The sequence below is a fragment of the Trichoderma harzianum genome (genome assembly GCF_003025095.1).
Source record: "Trichoderma harzianum CBS 226.95 unplaced genomic scaffold M431scaffold_1, whole genome shotgun sequence".
Lineage (NCBI taxonomy): Eukaryota > Fungi > Ascomycota > Sordariomycetes > Hypocreales > Hypocreaceae > Trichoderma > Trichoderma harzianum.
In genome coordinates, this window is record NW_020209249.1 from 3,150,794 (window position 1) to 3,168,056 (window position 17,263).

Consider the following 17,263-nt stretch of genomic DNA (forward strand, 5'->3'; position numbering starts at 1 on the left):
CAATTGCGGGACAGAGATTGCGCCGCGTTTTGATACATTTGCAAACGTTTTATTTTTTCAAAATACCCCATTTCAGGAGCGACGAAGTTGATGTTTAATTGGAGACGAAAGCTGGAGATGAAACAACTAGCTTAATGTTTATTGACCAGATTTTGAGGATGGCGCGCAAGCGGAATCGTTCTTGTCACTAGGCTGGGCTACATTTCTCTGAGCATGGAGTTGTGATGAAGCTGAAAGAGTTGGAACAGCATTTTACCGCTGATATAACACTGAGGTGTTGCGTATTACAGTACAGGCACGGACATACAAGGGGCGTTGTCTCAGATATACTTGCCTACTTAGTTTCGATAGCAAAAAATGGCCTTTTCTTTTGATGTGGACATTTTGAAGCGTGAAGGTGTGAGTGACGATTTTGTTTTTATGATGCGATGTTTGGGAGGGATTGTGCTTTTTGATGTTTGTTTCCTTGAGAATGTAAAATAGTATATGTGGAGTTTGGAGTGCCGTAACTTAGGTGCTAGTGGGCGGATCACGTTAATTAATTGGAAATCGATGTGCCATTGACTTTTCGAGTGCCCTTTGACAGCTCCCCCAGTGAATGTACCGGTACCCCGTAATCTTATCGACCATTGAGGAGGGGCATTTGAGCTTCTCCCACCTTGCAACTAAAACTTGACTTTGATTCATCACCAGCCTTACCAACGGTTGAGTGCTCCAACTTCACATAATTTCTACCTCATTTGTGGAATTTCATTTTCGAGTTAAGGATTGCCTAGTTATCCCCTTCTGACATCACGAATCACTGTCCAATTCACGCGCAATGGACGCCGAGATTAAAGCCAAGGCCGAGGCGGCGGTGCCCAAATTCAAGCTTCTCAAGGTTCTCAACCAAGGTCTGTATGCCCACATTCTTCTACTCATTCACAGCTACACTACTTGATTCATTCTTCTGATCTTTACATTAATACTTTCTTGACTGAAGACTAACAAAAAACAGACCAAGCCGGTCGCCGCGTAGCTCTCCACGGCACAATCGACGACCAACCCGCCGTCATGGTCGTCGAGCGAGCCACGTTCCCCTCGTCAGAGGTCTATCTCGCCGGCCTGCCCTCGTCGCTCTCGCGGCTGCGGAATCTAGGCGCCAACGACATTTACGCGTGGAGCATGGCCAGAACGGGGCCTGTGGAAAACGAGGTCAAGCCCGATGGCGACAACGGACATGAGAATGGCGTCGACTTCTTTGCCGACTTGAAGATCAACTTGATTTATCCGTGTACAGAGGCGCACGTCAAAAAGTACAGCAAGCAGGGCGTGCGGTTCGTTACGGAGACGCCCGAGATTTACAAGAATCACATCCGACCGTTTATGCAGCAAAAGAGGGAGCAAGGGAGACTAAACTGGGTATTCAACATTATCGAGGGCAGGACCGAAGTGGAAGACGTAATCTACAGAACTAAACTCGGCGAGGCCGGCGACGAGGGCTTCCTCCTGCTGCCGGACCTCAACTGGGACCGCAAGACGCTCGAGGGCTTGCACCTGCTGGCGCTGGTGGAGCGGCGGGACATTTGGTCGTTGCGGGATCTCAAGAAGAAGCACATTCCCTGGTTGGAGCACATCAAGGCCAAGGTCACCAGCGCCACGACCCAGACGTACCCGAGCATCGAGGAGAACCAGCTGAAGCTCTATGTTCACTATCAACCGACCTATTACCACTTTCATATACACATTGTTCATGTCGCGTTAGAGGCCGGGGCCACGCAAGCCACGGGTAAGGCCGTCGGCCTAGACAGTATTCTAGAGACATTAAAGGTGATGGGGGGAGACGACGAGGCGGGCATGGATGCGCTATCGATGAGCTACACGTTGGGCGAGGCGAGCGAGTTGTGGACGGATATCTATGAGCCGCTTAAGACGAGCGGTACAGCTTCTCGATAGCGAGAACGAGGTCGTTGACGCCAGGGCCGTTCGGGCAGTCCTTCCATTGATCGTCGTCGCGGATGCAGTAGACTTCGTTGTTGAGTCTGATGGTGCAGCTAATCGTCACGTTGGCCTAGAATAATTCGTTAGATTCATTTGTCATGGCATCTTTCCGATCACTCTCGCGGTCTGTAAGGGGAGGTGTACCTCGGCAGACCGCTGGACGCTGTTTCGCAGCAGCTCTATGCCGTGGGCGGTCTCGTCGCGGGCGGCGCATTCGTTGAGCTTGTTGAAGTCGATGGCGTGCTCGAGGGCGCAGTCTTCGATGAGCGTGCGATCGGGGATTTGGGGGTAATCCTTGGTCAGGCACATGACAAAGCCCAGGTAGATCTTGGGGTCGGGATACAGCTCGTGGGCGCAGAGTTCGATGATGTTGCCGATGCACTCGGAGGGACCGTGCTTGCAGTCGACGCCGCCGTTGGCAGTGGGCCTGGGTGCCAGTTTGTTAGCATGAATGCTAGATGTTGGTGATAGACATGATTGTGAGATGCCATGGATATGGGAGAGTTGGGTTGACATACTTGCCAATGTACGAGAGCTTGAAATCGACCTTGTCGTGGATTTTCTGCATGACGGGCAAGATCAAGTTGCGGAGAGCGTGCTATAGAGAAAGACATTAGACAAGATAGAGCATAGGAATAGTCGCGTCGATTCTTCGCATACCCTGGTATCAGGACACTTGCTGATGATGTGCGCTTCAAACGGGACGAGGCCATTGACGCTGCCTTCTTGTGTCGGCGCGAGAAACTCGGCAGCTTGTTGTGGCAGAAAGGGCACTGCGGCGGAGTGTGTCCAGAGGTGAACGCCCACGAAGAAACACATGATGACGAGCAGCAGCTCACGGGCGCGGTAGCGCCGAGGAGATGCCATGATTTGCGGTTGATGCTGATGCTGATGCTTCTCGTCCATAATGAGGGCGCGGGATGGATGGCGGTGATGCGGTAGTCAAGGGCGGGTGTTTTGTTTCTGTCTGTCGGAACAGAGGTACTCGGTTAAAGCTGGATAGAAAGCTGTGCGTAGATTTAAGCTATCTTGTTAGACAAGAAAATAAAATAAAAATGATATCCAAAATGATAAAAAGAGTTGACGATGGTGATGCTGCTTCTTTGGAAGCTCTTGAGCTTCGCGCGAAGATGCTGCGACGAGATTGGACGGAGCGCATAGCGTCATGGAGAGGAGCGGTTGCGTTGCTTGGGGATGGCGCTAGGCCGAAAGGAGACGAGTTCGCAAGGGGTCGCCATTGCGTGGAAGTACTCGGGTACCGATGCACCGATGTATGTACATAGCGATGTACCGGTCAGTGAGTTTTGAGGCTGGAGTCTAGGACAGAGTAAAAGAATGTCATAGCATTCTAGAAGTAGGTAGTATTTAATGTCATGGTCTATACTCCGTACCTCGTGTTTGACATCTTTTCGTGGTCGAAATCTATTTATAAACTACTAGTAGTAATGAGATAAGCAGTGATGCGGAGTACGAGTAGTACAGAGGGCTGTATCTTGGACAGTCCAACATCAGCCCAGCGCTATCTCTTAGTAGAGCACAAGTACTGTAACAGTAGCACCAAGGCAGCAGTAATAGCAATATTCTCGAAACATCAAGTACCGCTCAAAATAGGGCTCCGTCACGGTACTTTTTGAATCATGCGAGGCCCGGCCCGGCCTTTTAACCCAATGCAACAAACATTGAAACTAGCTGCGAACCAGTGGTCCCTGAAGCCCTTCCAGAAGAGCCAGAAGAGCCCCAAGAGCCCCATCTCCAACACAGATTCGCCCGCAAAACCGCCGGCATCCCGCCCTAAGGACCAGCAAGCAGGAGGAAAAAAAGAGGGAACGAGCCCCCATAGGTTCCCCTCCAAAAAGACCACTAAAAATCGATGCTACGTTCTGGCCGGCTTCCAACATTTGCTCCATAACGCCTCCCATTCACTGCCGGGTATATTTTTCTTGCTATCTGCCATCTCCATCCTATTCAGGGAGGTGAGCAACTTTGTCTGTGTCCTGTCGTCCTGCCTTTTGGATATCGGGAATCTCACCTTCAAGAGTCATCTGGCGTCTGTGTGTGGGTGCGGGTGTGCTTTTTCTTGGTTTTTATACCCGGGTGGCTGCTTCCCTTTTTTTTTGCGCCCTCCGCATAATATCATGAGATTCCCCTGATAGCGTCTTTTCTTGCATTTTCGCTGGTACATACAAAGCTGTAAAGTCATGGCATCTTACACGGATATCCACCGGTTCTTGGAGCCGCTGAGCATCGACGTCGATAGGTCGGAGGAGCTGTCGCGGAGGTTTCTCGACAACTTTAAGGATCTGGCTGCGAATTCGAGGGATCAGTTCTTGCCTACGCCGATATCTGAGTCTATCTTGAGGCCTATCGCTGAGCAAGGAGGTGGACGGTGAGTGATTCTATTATATTTCCTCGAGTGCAGTTCAAAACTATACTGCACGTCGAATAATGTACGGCTTGGTGAGAGTGAGCAGCATAAGGCTAATGAGTTTCATGATATCTAGGCACCTGGCAATAGACATGTGAGACCACCTTGCCTCTCCTACAAGAGGATTTCATCAAGAGGGGGCTGTAGAGCCTTGGATCGTTTATACTAACCCCATATTGCTTAGAGGAGGGACGAATCTTCGAGTTGGCTTCGTTGAGCTGCATGGTGACCACCAAGATCCTGCATCACGTGTCCAGCGACCACTGGAGAGATCATGGCCCATTGACAACCATCTCAAAAACGACAACGCAAACAGTCTTTTTTCATGGATAGGAAGATGCATCGCCGACGTTGTGGATGAGGGCTGTAGAACATTCGACATCCCCAACGATGTGCCCTTGCCTTTGGGCGTCACTTTCAGCTTCCCTATGGAGCAGAGATCCGTCTCTCACGCCCTGTTGATGGATATGGGCAAGGGATTCGCTCTGCCGTCTGGCATCGACTTGGGAGCTTACATCGAGCAAGGTTACGCAGATTCTGGACGGACTGAGCTACCGCCAATCAAAGTCACCGCTCTTGCAAACGACGCCGTATCGACGCTGGTGTCGTGCATCTTCAGCTACGGCGGCACGGAGCATCGTCGAGCAGCCATGGCTCTGATTCTGGGGACGGGATCTAACGCTACGGTGCCCCTGAAGCTGGATCTGCTGCATCCTAGCAAACGCCCGCAGATGGTGAGCCTTCTTCCCGGCGAGGAGGTTGCCGACGCCAAAATTGCAGTCAACACCGAGTGGAGCATAAAGGGCACACTGCCGCCCATGGCAGAGGTGAATCTAGTCACCAAATGGGATGATGTCTTGTCTTTGCAGAACGAGAGGCCTGGGTTTCAGCCTCTGGAGTACATGACGGCAGGGAGATACCTGGGCGAGCTGGCACGAATCATCTTGGTCGACTATCTAATCAACGAGTCCAAAATGGCCGTCGAGACTCTACCGAAGAAGCTGCTTGAAAAAGAGAGCCTGACAACGACGTTTCTAAGTCATTACAAGCCGCTACAGCCCCCATCCGCCCTGCTGGAGAAGCTGCGACGGCAAATCCCCGAAGATACCGACTCCTCGTTCTCTTGGACAAAAGACCTCGCTGTTGCGCTGTACCACATTGCAAAGGCCATTGAAGTACGGGCGTCAGGCATTATCGCCGCCGCCATCGTCGCTTTGCTTACGCTTGCAGACGAGTTACCCGAGGAGGCAAACGCAGGCGCAGACGCAGATACGAGCTCCCCCATTCGTGAGCTTGGCGTGGGTTACACCGGTGGCTGCATAGTTCATTTCCAGGATTACTTGGCCGACTGCCAACAATTTCTAGACGAGCTGCTGGCACGCAGGTTCGGTGACAACGGCCGTTTACGAGTCGTGTTGAAACCTTGCCACGATGGCGGTGTTACGGGAGCGGGTATTTTAGTGGTTGCTGAAGCGTCGTCTAGTAGGAAGAAGTCAGAGGCATGAGCAAGGTTCCTCTTTTCTTCTTCCTCCTTGTGTTCCTTTTTTAAAACCTCTTTGGTCTTTTTGTTGCGAAAGCACAGCGTAGATGAACGACTTAGATTACCGAGAGCCAGAGATGGATGTGGCTTGTTATGATGGGATAGAATAGTGCGTGGAGCGAATCCAGGGCTTGATGGATGAGAGATGGGCGATTTTGATGATATTGAGAGGAGGTTGATATACCACCCTGCGTACATGCATATATATACTAATATACATACGCTTGTGTACGCCATGATACACGATACATTGTGCTTATTAAAGTTGAACTATCGCTTCCTTACCTCCAGGGCAGGTCGGACCTCTTCTTTCCTCAGGCATCGTACCCATCTCTCTGAGCGCTCCCAGTACCAGAGCGGAATATGGACCAGGCTGAAACCACTCCTGGAAAGCCGTCGTTTACAGCCATTGTTGGCGGAAGTCCACAGACAACTGAAGGGGAATGCAGCCGCACCAGTGCCGCAGTCGAGTGTGCAAAATCGTCAGGGTCCTCAACCCCCTCAGCAGAACGTGCAAAATCGCCAAGGTCCTCCGCCATGTATATATATGGCTTTAAATTTGAGACACGAGACGTTGGACAGTAGACTTAGAATGCTGGCTAGTATTATTCCACAAAAATGATTATAACTAGCTAGGTGCTTGGAAAGAGAGGATATGATATGCGACTTCATAACACGTCTAATACAAAGTTACTTCAGGAGACTCTGAAGCCTTGGGCGAAGAGAATCTGGTCTCGACAAACACCTTTTGCATGCCTTCGTCCTTTGCATCGAACTTTGCGTATACCTTGTCCAGATCCTCGAGTCTGACTCTGTGAGACACCATCTGCATAGGGTCGAGCTCGCCTTTCTGGATCTTGGCAAGTAGTTCTTCCCAGTACATGTGCACTGGTGCTTGGCCGTTTCCGATGAGTCGAATGCCTCGCTGCATGAGGGAGCCAACATTGAAGTGATTGGTCTTATTCGACCCGTTAGCACATGGTAATTTGAGAGTGCGGCCCAGACATGTACTTACGTATGCGACATAAACTCCCGTGACGCCGCAGCGGCCATAGTTGCGCACTCCTTCAATCATCTCGTTGAGAATCTCGCTGGTGTCAGTCTCGGCACCAATCGTCATTTCCAACCAATGCATCCAGCCCTTGGCGTATTCCCCTGCCGCACACTCGATGGCGACGTCTGGTCCTCGGCCACCGCAAAGCTCCTTTAATTTGCTGACAACAGTTTCTTTGGAAGTGATGCCGTGCGACAGCTTCTTGTAGTCGACCAGAGTAAGTTTGTCGCTGTGTTCGGAAGGGAAACGCTGTTTGATGAAAGTGAGCCGCGGCTCAGTGTCTACGAAGATAATTTTGGAGGCTCCCTCTCCTAGGGCAAAAACACCAGCCATCTGTCCGATGGGACCAGCGCCGAAGATGGCCACTTGATCTCCTTGGTAGACGGCTGTATCTTTGACGGCGTGGTAAGATGTGCAGAGAACATCAGAGAGATATAGCGCTATACGAGGAGTTAGTGTTCTGATCATTCAGAACTTGAGGCTGTGAAGATCAAAGCCATGCTCACCCTTTTCGTCCGAAACATTATCAGGAATCTCCAACAAATTCACATCGCCTAATGGCACACGGACATATTCAGCCTGGCCACCAGCAAATCCGCCTGTAAGATGAGAATACCCAAAGATGCCTGCCGTCCTCCCGCCATACATGCCCTTCATGGTCGTGTTTGCGTTGGTCTTTTCGCACTGCGACGACAACTTTTGCTTGCAGAAGAAGCAATCTCCGCAAGCAATCTGAAAAGAAGCGACGTATCTCTTCCCGACCTGAACTTTGCTGACAGCGCGCCCTACTAGTTCTACGATGCCGCAGAACTCGTGCCCTAGAATGTCGCCGTCGGCAAGTTGCACCACTACGCCATGGTAGAGATGTAAATCTGAGCCGCAGACAGTGGAACCGGTGACTTTGAGAATTACGTCGGTATCCTCTAGAATCTGAGGCTTGGGGACCTCGGCTTGGGAGATAGGTAAGAATATTGGAGAATTATTGACTATGAGAAGGGAGGTACACACCAATCTCAACTTTTTGCTTTCCCTTCCAGACCAAAGCTTTCATGGTATCTAACGAGTCTTCTGGATAGTTGGAGACATCTTGCTCAATTATGGCATTATCATCATGCCCAATAACCTTTTCAGCAAGATATGCTGCTTTTGAAGTTGCCATGGTTGATAAGAATTAGGTAGAATGCGTGCGTTGGAAGAGCACCGTAATAGAGCTTTGTTGCTAACAAAAGCGAAATACTACGTGAGATTGCTTTCTGTAGGAGCTGCTTTCAGTTAAATACCAATCTCCCCGCACGATGGCCCTGGAATGTCCAATGTGCTTGAAATCAATATGACATAAGAAACATGTGTTTACGATAATATATGACGATGAGAATATGACTGTGGGTTGGAAAATGGCGGATGTCAACGCAACGTCATGGATTTCTAGATGCACCCCTACTATCTACACGACCGTTGTCTCGAAGCACCCCTGCCATAGAAAGGATGAATAAACAAAATCATATAGGTGATTGTCATCCAATAGGATTCATTTATTTAAACCCATTTTTTTTGTCAGCGACAGCAAACTCTCTTTGGCAATACCGTGTGTACCTAGGTAAGGGATGCCCAAATCACTGCTGAGAAGCACTGAACTAGGGGCCTCAATTTTCTTGTCTCCCACATTCCTAGCTCTGATTCTCTCTTCAACGCGAAACAACATCATCAGCGCATTCTACCAAGACCATCACATGGCTAACGATGTACCCGCGACCTTGAATGCTGGTTGCGTCAAACCATTCCGTCGAATCTACCAGGAGATAAGTATCCCAATTTTCGCGGTCTGCTGGGTTCCTGGTCTTAAACTGCGACATGAATTGTTCCGAAACGGAAAATTCTAAAAATTTGACAAAGTGTTTGATGGCTAATATGATGAATACCCTACCTAATGTCAGAATGTAGCACTGTAAAGCATGTCGATGGAGCGTATCGAGCCAGATGCATGTACTTACTTGTTCCGAAAAATTGAAGATCCCGATGCTATTGTTCCCAATGCCTCTCCAGCTAACTGACCAAGGAGCCCGTCAGAAATGGTTGGTCGTCCATTTCGAATCGTCTGGAATGTCCTCTCGGCCTCCAGTAGTGCTACTTGAAATACCCGTCCATCTTGGTTTGAAACTTGGAGGCCGGCGTCATCAATGGCAAACAGTCGTAATGCATCACTCTTGTGCTCCATTTGTCCGTGTCGATACGTAATCTTTGACACTTTGTCTCGGGGTTGACAAAATGCGAGAACGTGTCGGATAAAAAGACTGACGAATTCTACAGTCAATGCTTTGAGACGTGGCGCCCATTCAGCCTCGTAGTACCCAATGCTTGAGGCGTTCGACTCTGTCGCTGATGGAGTCGATATTTGCAATGATTCCGGTGAACCTTGCGACTCGGCGGATTGAGAAGGGTTTCGTTCTCGCAGCTGTCTATCTGACATCGGTACAGGTTCGGGCTTCACCAACGGGGACAAAGCAGTCCAGATATGTCCAAGAGTATCATTGTTGTAAAGTTGGAGTACCTCTTCCCCCAACATGCTGCCCAGAGTTGACTTGCCTTCGTTAGGTCCTTGGATTATTTTTTTGATGACTGGGTCCCATTCGTTTCTTTGCATCCTTAATGCATCAACTGTAGCTTTTATAACTGGTAAAATCGAGGTTGGTTTGCTGCAGATTACTCGGCATGCAAAAAGATGCTCGACGCCCCAGCTGCTTCCCGCTGTCTTCCATTGTCCCGAGCCTAGAAGGTTTTGGAAACTTTTGGCACTCTCATCAGAGGCTTTTCTAGAGAAGTCTCTTGGATTCCGAACGGTGTCATAAAACGCCATGACTGAGGCGGTGATGCTGATTCTATTGCAATAAAATGTCTCGTAGTTTGGCTTTGGGAAAGGCAGAGCATCAAGTTATATAACCTTTCAAAATATAACGTGCGAGGAAAATATTCTTATTGAGAGAAGTGCACTGATGGGTTGTAGGTGGGTCGTGGATGAAGCAAACGGGCATCCGAGAAGAATGTGAGCGACAGGTGACGCCGCATGTATGTGCGTTTCACCTTTCCTTCACTCTTGACGGTCCATTCCGTGATCCAATCAGATTAGATGGTGCAAACGCGCATGTCAAATTTCAGATTGCCACTCAGTAGCCATTAAAAGAGTAGAGACAGAGAAATGGGAGTTTGCTCGGAGGGTGGCCTGGTAGAAGCAGTCGAAGGGAATAATTTCCAGGGGTTTGAGTATCTTGATTTGCAAAAATCTATAACGCGTGCCGGTGCATCGCATAGACTGGAGTCTTAAACAACTGGAAACTAATCTACATTATTCCAATACAATACTAAATAGGGGCGATTTTATATGATTATTATTACTCCTATGATTTAATCTATGATATACGGTCAAGATACAACAGGGCTACTCATTGGTAAGAGTCATTGAAGATGTAGTTTTTGCGAAATCATTTCGATGAGAGATCTTGTGGTTATCTAGCTATCAAAAGCCGTGGCGAGACGTCTTATATATATACAATCGATGAGATCTGCAGGGACAGAGCTGTTGAGGTTTGCTCTATAACTATTGGAAATATTATGCAGTTTTACAAAGTAATACTAATAATCTACCTAACCCCTTATTTGTTGGCTAGCCTCCCTTGTAGTAATCAGCTGGATGAAGCAGGATTGGGAGTAAGCGTCGGCGGAAAGTCTTATATGGCTTTAGCGGCACGGGGATATGGTGAATCAACAACGGTTGCTGCGCCGACTTGGCAGGCCGGCGGGAAATGAAGTCAAATTTGTTGAGGTAATTGGACGAAATATGTGCGGCAAAGAGGTGGACGTATTCATCCTCACGATCTGTCAATATCACCTGTGGCTAGATATAATGTGTCAGTTGATGTATGGAGGCGGAAATACCCTGGGGGAAGGGGGGCTGCAGCATACCCAAAAAGTAGCTCTGGACCATATCGAAGATGTTGTCCGGTACCGTTGATTATATGCAACTGCCAACAGGAGGGCTACTTCGTATGGATCATGCAGACGATTAGGTGGCGTAACTCTTTTTATATGGCGTTCGTGTATTCCCATTGCTTGCTTGCTGTGGCGTCTAGGTAACATCTGCCAAAAGCGAAGGGATTTGATATACTCGCAATCGATGGAGACCAAGGCGACTGGCGCCATGCCCTTCTCAAAGGCAGCCTTATTACCATACCTGTTGGTGAAAGCTTGACAGGGGAGGCTGCTGACGCAACGGCCATCAAAATGGAATTCAATTGCTGTCCTAGTCAACCGTTAATGAATGAAAGGAGAAAAAAGAGAAAGTAAAGGAGGAATGGAGGGGAGGGAGGAATGGAGCAAATTTCCTCCCATATGAAGACCAACCCGTAGGGCCTCAGTGGGCAATCATCAGAACCGACAATGTATCTGATGGAAGCTTCGCGGCTTTGCCAGACGTCACCTGCAGCCATATTTTTCATGGTATACATAGACTCTTTGGCAGGAATTCTGTCCACTTCGTCCAGGTGTTCTTGTGAAGGTGAAGGGGGTGGGGAGTCCTCGAAGGAACATTGCAGCACCTCAAGATGGCGGCCGGTCCACTCCAGAGGGCGAACCAGAAGCTTGTCCCGGGGATGCGACCGAATAAGCTGCTTGATAGACAAGGTCTCTAGGGGAGGCCTTGATTGCGATGGTTGTGAGGTAGAACCCATGGTGAAGAGCTGCGTAAGAGAGGCTTGATTTAGACGTGCTGTATTGGGGATGATGGAACTTGTCGAAGGTTGCCTCTTGGAAATAACTTGAAGCCTTGCAGTGGCTTGCTCGGGCCAAATTTTGATCCAGCCCAGATGTAGGTACAGGTACCTACATTAGTGTCGGCGCCTCAGTAACCTGCACCTATAGGTGGAAGTTATCGGCCTACAGCGCATAATACCGCCTAGAAGTACTGCTAAAGCACCCGCCTGTAGGTTTCACTTGCGTGGTAGGTAGTTATGGGGAATTCCTACCTTATCCAGCACCCCAAGTTCTGTTATCTAGCACCCTAAAAAAGAGAAAAAAAAGAGAAAAAAAAGAGAAAAAAATAGAACACAAGTAAAGATATGCACAAGGAATATTTCTATTTCCTTTAAAGAATTTAATTTTATAAGAACAGCCTTCTGTTAATCCCTTACTTTTTGACTGTAACAAGTGGGAGCTGTATACCAAGCCAGCCAATACGCGGCATGCCTATAGCCACAAACTCAGTTCTCCCTTCTACAGACCCCCAAAGACCAAGAGGTTTTGAATACTGACTCTTCCAAAACCACAACTGCGCATCAATTCCCGGCCACGATGAGCAGGAAATTCAGCCACGACCATGACACTGATTTGATCAGCGCTGACCCCAGCTTCAGCCAGCAGCTGCACAACCGCACAGAGCGTCTCACCCGTGGCAAGAACATCGTCCACGACTAGCACAGATGCGCCTCTGCGAATCACATCACGCTCCATCTCCATCTTCTTCTCTCTTGAACCGTTGGATGCCGAATGCGAAATGTGCGATGGCCTCTTGACAACAGAAACAACAGGCGGCGGGAGCTTGCCGGCTTCACGAATCAGAACCAGGGGCAAATTTATCTCTGACGCCAGCGCCGATGCAAAGATGAAGCCTCCAGCCTCGCAACAAACCACTGCTTCGATCTTGTTCCAGTCACCGGCGAAGTGGCTCCGAAACAGAGACACACACAGCTTCAATCCTCCCGGCTGCTGGGAGATGTCGAGCAGGTGGCGAAACTCGATACCTGAGCGTGGGAAGTCGGGTACCGAACGCACCATGTTGGCCAGTTGCTGCAGATCCTGGCTAAAGAAGGGAAGTAAATGAAGTTGACCATACTCTTCCGCTATCTCACTTCCAGGCGTGTCGTTGTAAAAGATGAGATTCGAGCACCAGCTGATCAACAACCCCATCACCGATTTGACAACATCCACGAGCCCGCCGTGTCTCCTCTCTTGATCTGACACGGACTTCGAGCACTCTGCTGTCTGGCACCAGATGTGACAGAGCTGCAACTGGAGCCTCATCTCTCATCCCGGTGATCAACAGTATGTCCACATCAATGGCACCATGCACTACATTCGTAAAGTGCTCTTCTGGCAGCTTGGGTCGCTGCCGCACTTGCTCTTGGAAAAATGCCGTCAAGGCTGGCTGGTGTTGCTCCTTGTAGGCACGATCTTGGAGTAGAGAGTCCAAGTCAGCACCAGTGGCTGCCGCATATTGCCGCTTGGTCACATCACTAATACTAACTACCCGTGCCTTAGCGTTGGGAGAGCTTGTTTTGAACATGGATGCCCAAACGCCGGCACAATAGTCCTTGCCGGCACCATGTTCTCCCGTGACAAGAACGATGAGCTTTGGCTCTATCGGCGCCTCTGGGAGCGGACAGGCATAATTCAAGACCTTACATGGGTCTGCATGTCGTTTGAGACGAGCCAAGCGCGGCCGGTTTGGACCGAAAGCCTTCTCCGCTAGATCCGCATCTCTGGGGTCCGGTCCGAGATCTGCACCGTAAACTCCTCTAGCCAGGGGCAACAGAGTCCGGGCAACATGATAAACCCATTGTACAGTAGCTTGAGCAGTTTCGGTTCCATCTTGGTGACGAGGCCAGACGCCGGTGATAACGCAGGCAAACTCCCAGTCACGACAACCGAAAGCCGTGGCGTCGGGAACCATATTGGCAACCGCTCCTCCGCCCTGCAGCAGATGAAGATAGCAGAGTGTCGTGGGACGAGACTCGACAGCTGCTACCAAGATTGCAGACACGTCTGCAGCTCCAATATCTTTCAAGAAAAGACACCGCTTGAACGAGGATGTCTTGCCGCCTCCATGTCCTCCGTGCATTCCGGACACGTACATCTCGGCGTCAAACAAGCCGACGCTGTCTACGACCTTGAGAGTGCATTCTGCCTCTAGAATTGTATCAGCAAGTGTAGGGGTTTCTGAGACTGACTTAGTCGCAGAAGCTTCAATCATGGTAATGCCAAGCTGCAACCGTCCAGCATCGGAATACAGATACGCATCTGCAGAGCAGTTTCGAGGAAGATTGCTGGCGATGAGCCTATCAAATTCGGTGAGTCTACGCCGCGCTTCAAAGTCATCATCCAGTGAGACAATCCAGTTTCGAACTGTATAGACTGGGGCCGGATACGCTTTAAAAATGACGCTCGTCACGATGCCAAAGTTGCTTCCAGCACCTTTCATTGCCCATAGCAATTCGGCTTCGTTTTCCGGGCGGACACCACTGGTCGGCCAATATTCATTTGGTACATGTCCAACACACAGGATCTGGGCCGAATCAACGCTCACCATTATGAAACCGACAATGGAATCACATGCAAGACCATAAAGTCTGGCCAGATGCCCGAGGCCGCCTTGTAACCATAACCCAGCGCCAACGCTTGGACGAGCTCCGAGAGGCACTGTTAAACTCGCCGCCATGGCAGCACGAACGATATCTCCCGTCTTGCAGCCGGCCCCGGCTATAATCAAGGAGCCAGAATTAAAGTCGGGTTCTATCCCATTATCTGTAGGACCCTGAACATGTACTTGATCAAAAGCTTCCATGTCAAGTGCGACAACGTTGGGCCAAAGACAGTGGCCGCTATGACCTCCACCGATGACAGTCAAACCAACTCTGTGCTTCAAAGCCCATTGAACACATTTTTGGACATGTTGGATCTTCGTCGGCCTGAGAATTGAAGCGGGACGGTGGGCTCGAGCCTCCCAGTTCTTCACAATCCTCTCCTCTTTCACCAACGACACTTGCGCTGTGAGTTCCGGCAACATGGTGGCATGATGATTGAATGCCATCATAACTTCAGGTGCACTAAAGAAGAGATGACCTGGGTGAGCTTCCTGACGGCGACCCAAGTCGCGACACACCTTACGCCATTCGACGTGGACAGCCTCGTCCGCGTCTTTGTCTTGCATGACAAAGCCCGCAATGAAAGAGGAAAAGATATCCAGCATCTTATAATCATCTGCAACACAAACGGTTCCAGAAGGGAATGAAGCCGTTTTATGGCACACTAGGCCATCAAAGTCCACAGCATTACGATGGAAGACTACCACCACCCCGCCTTCGGGTTGCACAGCAAGCATTTCTAGTGCTCGTTCGATGAAGCTGCGCTTGGGTTTCATTCCATACATACTGTGGCAGAAGAGAACGACGTCGAACTTTTCTTGGCCATCATTTGCATCAGTGACGGCGCTGTCCAGAGTAAAAGGCACTCGATGGATGTCGGGCAGGCTTTCCAGACAGGGGAGCGGAGATTCTGTCTCCAGCCATTCTTGTAATTCTGTGGCATATAAGTCGTTTGGCTCGAACGCACCGTACTTGTTGATCTTGCGTCTTTGATCGTCAGGCAGATAACCAAGCACGCTCTTGGGGCCAGGTCCTATTTCCAACACCGAGATGCGGATTCGCGAGTTGAGCAGAGGAGTCAGCACTTGGGATAGCTGGGGAAAAATAAAGTCTTGGTATGTCTTCCATCCGGGGCCCTGGAGCAGGGTGTCAAAGCCAGCGCTATACTGTTCGTCGGACAGGGGCTGCGTCGGAGAAGTAGCTTTTTGTCTAAGAGCCCGCTTCAGAGCGTCGAGAGTGGCCATTTTGGTTTGCTTTGAGAGAGATTTTTTGCACTGGTACGGATGTTGACAATCGTGATGGAGGCATGATGTATTGGTTGCTACGAGAGGGGGGAGAAATACAAGTAGTTGTGCAACACCACGTGAATTTCGTGTTACTCTTAGGAAGTCGTCCCGGAGACTGCATTACGGACCTCCTTCCTCTCCAAGAGTTGTCCAATCTCTCTAGCTTGGGCGTTGTAGAGACGAAATTATGACAAAGTCACTCATGATTCACTAATACCAAGTTCATTCTTCAATATGTATCATCTTGCAACTGTATCCTACACATGACTGAACGTGGCTTATGTATAATGAATCATTATATTAAAGAGATGTTTAGAAGAGGTTATAATTATAGTTACTAGATCTGTAGCCCAAATCTTTAGAGACAGTAATGTACAGCTTTGAATTGATTAAAACAACATCGGAAAGTCACAGCATAGCCAGTATACAGTAGACAAAGTCCTTACTTCCTCAAAATAAATGCAATAGACATGAAGACTATTTTTTCAGCGAGTGAGGCTTTACCTCGTGCTTCTGCTCGGGGGGCCTTTTCACCGCAATAAAATAGTTTTGTCCAGTCTCAGAAACGGCATGAACCGCAACATCTTCGCCAAAGGGCCATTCTTCAACAAATTGTGCGTCGCCCCGACGATCAAACTCTGCATACTCTGCTGGATCGAGAGACACATGCGCAGCCGTCCACGCATCCGCACGATGGACATAGGTCCCTTCGATTTCCGTGGTCTGCAAGCTGCCGCTGCGATCGGCGTTGTAGTCCACCGTAATCTGCAAAAGGTAGTGCAGGAACTTTGCGCCCTCGGGCAGCACTATCTCTCCATCCGAGGTTGCAGTCAAAGCCTCGTTGTTTGGAGTAGTGTCGATTCCCACGAGAAACTCTTGCCCATCAAAGGAGCGAGCGAAAACCAGCACACCGTCGCCGTGGGTCCAGGGCTTGGCTGGGTCTTCGTCGGCGCGGATGCGATAGACTTCAAAGTCCTCGGCTGTGAAGTTGACGGCTTCTAGGGCGTGGCTGGCGTATTTCTTTGCTGCGGCGAGGGTGCCGTGGGTTTTGAGGACGAATAGCGTGCGGTTGGCGCCGGAGGCGTCGTGGGAGTAGTCGATTACGGTGAGAACAGTGTGAAATAGCTGTTCTGGGACGAGTTTGGATGGGCCGTTGGTGGTAGTCATGGTGTTGATGTGTTTGTTACTTTGTCAGTTTCAACTTGTCAAGCATAATATAATTGCGATACTTTCCTTGATTGAAACACCACACGTCTACCTCGCAGTATTTATGTATCGAATGGGCAATGTTGCCACGCGTAAATGGTGCCACGATCGTCATACGATGATATCTGAAGCTAGCGACACTTTTCATCACCTGACTATAGCTTAAATAGGCTTTCACCCTAAAGAAGGTTCAGTAGAGCTGAGAAACTTTGTTTAGAAAGCTCATGTTTAGTTTCATGTGAAATCGGATCATCAGGGCTCAAACTTTGTGGCTGAAGGAAAATGAGACTGACAGAATATGATGGGTGGGTCGGAGAACGTTCGTACGATTTATACTCTTCGATGGCGTCAATGATCAGACGG

General features: G+C 49.5%; 7 protein-coding genes across 7 annotated transcripts; 2 read left to right on the plus strand and 5 right to left on the minus strand.

Annotated features, from left to right (window-relative positions):
• Positions 1 to 820: 820 nt before the first annotated feature.
• Positions 821 to 1,935, plus strand: M431DRAFT_477374 (hypothetical protein; the record flags this gene model as incomplete). Its single annotated transcript, XM_024915558.1, has 2 exons — positions 821 to 893; positions 998 to 1,935. 2 exons carry the CDS (start codon positions 821 to 823, stop codon positions 1,933 to 1,935), a joined length of 1,011 nt encoding a protein of 336 aa, XP_024780650.1.
• M431DRAFT_931 (hypothetical protein) lies at positions 1,907 to 2,886 on the minus strand (the record flags this gene model as incomplete). Its single annotated transcript, XM_024924437.1, has 4 exons — positions 1,907 to 2,050; positions 2,125 to 2,407; positions 2,499 to 2,578; positions 2,641 to 2,886. The coding sequence occupies 4 exons, from the start codon at positions 2,884 to 2,886 to the stop codon at positions 1,907 to 1,909; spliced, it is 753 nt and encodes a 250-aa protein (XP_024780651.1).
• A 1,071-nt stretch (positions 2,887 to 3,957) lies between these two features.
• On the plus strand, positions 3,958 to 6,182 carry M431DRAFT_503153 (hypothetical protein). Its single transcript, XM_024918267.1, has 3 exons — positions 3,958 to 4,366; positions 4,482 to 4,499; positions 4,590 to 6,182. Exons 1-3 carry the CDS (start codon positions 4,179 to 4,181, stop codon positions 5,908 to 5,910), a joined length of 1,527 nt encoding a protein of 508 aa, XP_024780652.1. The 5' UTR covers positions 3,958 to 4,178; the 3' UTR covers positions 5,911 to 6,182.
• A 442-nt stretch (positions 6,183 to 6,624) lies between these two features.
• M431DRAFT_70981 (hypothetical protein) lies at positions 6,625 to 8,158 on the minus strand (the record flags this gene model as incomplete). Its single annotated transcript, XM_024921842.1, has 4 exons — positions 6,625 to 6,903; positions 6,961 to 7,439; positions 7,506 to 7,949; positions 8,008 to 8,158. The coding sequence occupies 4 exons, from the start codon at positions 8,156 to 8,158 to the stop codon at positions 6,625 to 6,627; spliced, it is 1,353 nt and encodes a 450-aa protein (XP_024780653.1).
• Positions 8,159 to 8,684: 526 nt separating this feature from the next.
• Positions 8,685 to 9,853, minus strand: M431DRAFT_477378 (hypothetical protein; the record flags this gene model as incomplete). Its single annotated transcript, XM_024915559.1, has 2 exons — positions 8,685 to 8,919; positions 8,991 to 9,853. 2 exons carry the CDS (start codon positions 9,851 to 9,853, stop codon positions 8,685 to 8,687), a joined length of 1,098 nt encoding a protein of 365 aa, XP_024780654.1.
• Positions 9,854 to 10,492: 639 nt separating this feature from the next.
• Positions 10,493 to 16,045, minus strand: M431DRAFT_526980 (hypothetical protein). The gene is made up of 6 exons (XM_024920696.1): positions 12,897 to 16,045; positions 12,301 to 12,847; positions 12,180 to 12,202; positions 11,395 to 11,871; positions 10,957 to 11,293; positions 10,493 to 10,888 (listed from the first exon to the last, which is right to left on the minus strand). Exons 1-6 carry the CDS (start codon positions 15,650 to 15,652, stop codon positions 10,658 to 10,660), a joined length of 4,371 nt encoding a protein of 1,456 aa, XP_024780655.1. The 5' UTR covers positions 15,653 to 16,045; the 3' UTR covers positions 10,493 to 10,657.
• On the minus strand, positions 16,016 to 16,935 carry M431DRAFT_503158 (hypothetical protein). Its single transcript, XM_024918268.1, has one exon. The coding sequence runs from the start codon at positions 16,859 to 16,861 to the stop codon at positions 16,172 to 16,174; it is 690 nt and encodes a 229-aa protein (XP_024780656.1). The 5' UTR covers positions 16,862 to 16,935; the 3' UTR covers positions 16,016 to 16,171.
• Positions 16,936 to 17,263: the final 328 nt, after the last annotated feature.

Excerpts from the sequence above, each read along its gene's own strand:
- M431DRAFT_526980 (XM_024920696.1), bottom strand. The coding sequence starts at position 15,652 with ATGGCCACTCTCGACGCTCTGAAGCGGGCTCTTAGACAAAAAGCTACT. Across the intron at positions 12,203-12,300 it reads GCAGTTGTGGTTTTGGAAGA|CTCCCACTTGTTACAGTCAA; the intron begins GTCAGTATTCAA and ends CTTGGTATACAG. Across the intron at positions 11,872-12,179 it reads CCACTTGTTACAGTCAAAAA|GTACCTGTACCTACATCTGG; the intron begins GTAAGGGATTAA and ends ACACTAATGTAG.
- M431DRAFT_503158 (XM_024918268.1), bottom strand. The coding sequence starts at position 16,861 with ATGACTACCACCAACGGCCCATCCAAACTCGTCCCAGAACAGCTATTT.
- M431DRAFT_503153 (XM_024918267.1), top strand. The coding sequence starts at position 4,179 with ATGGCATCTTACACGGATATCCACCGGTTCTTGGAGCCGCTGAGCATC.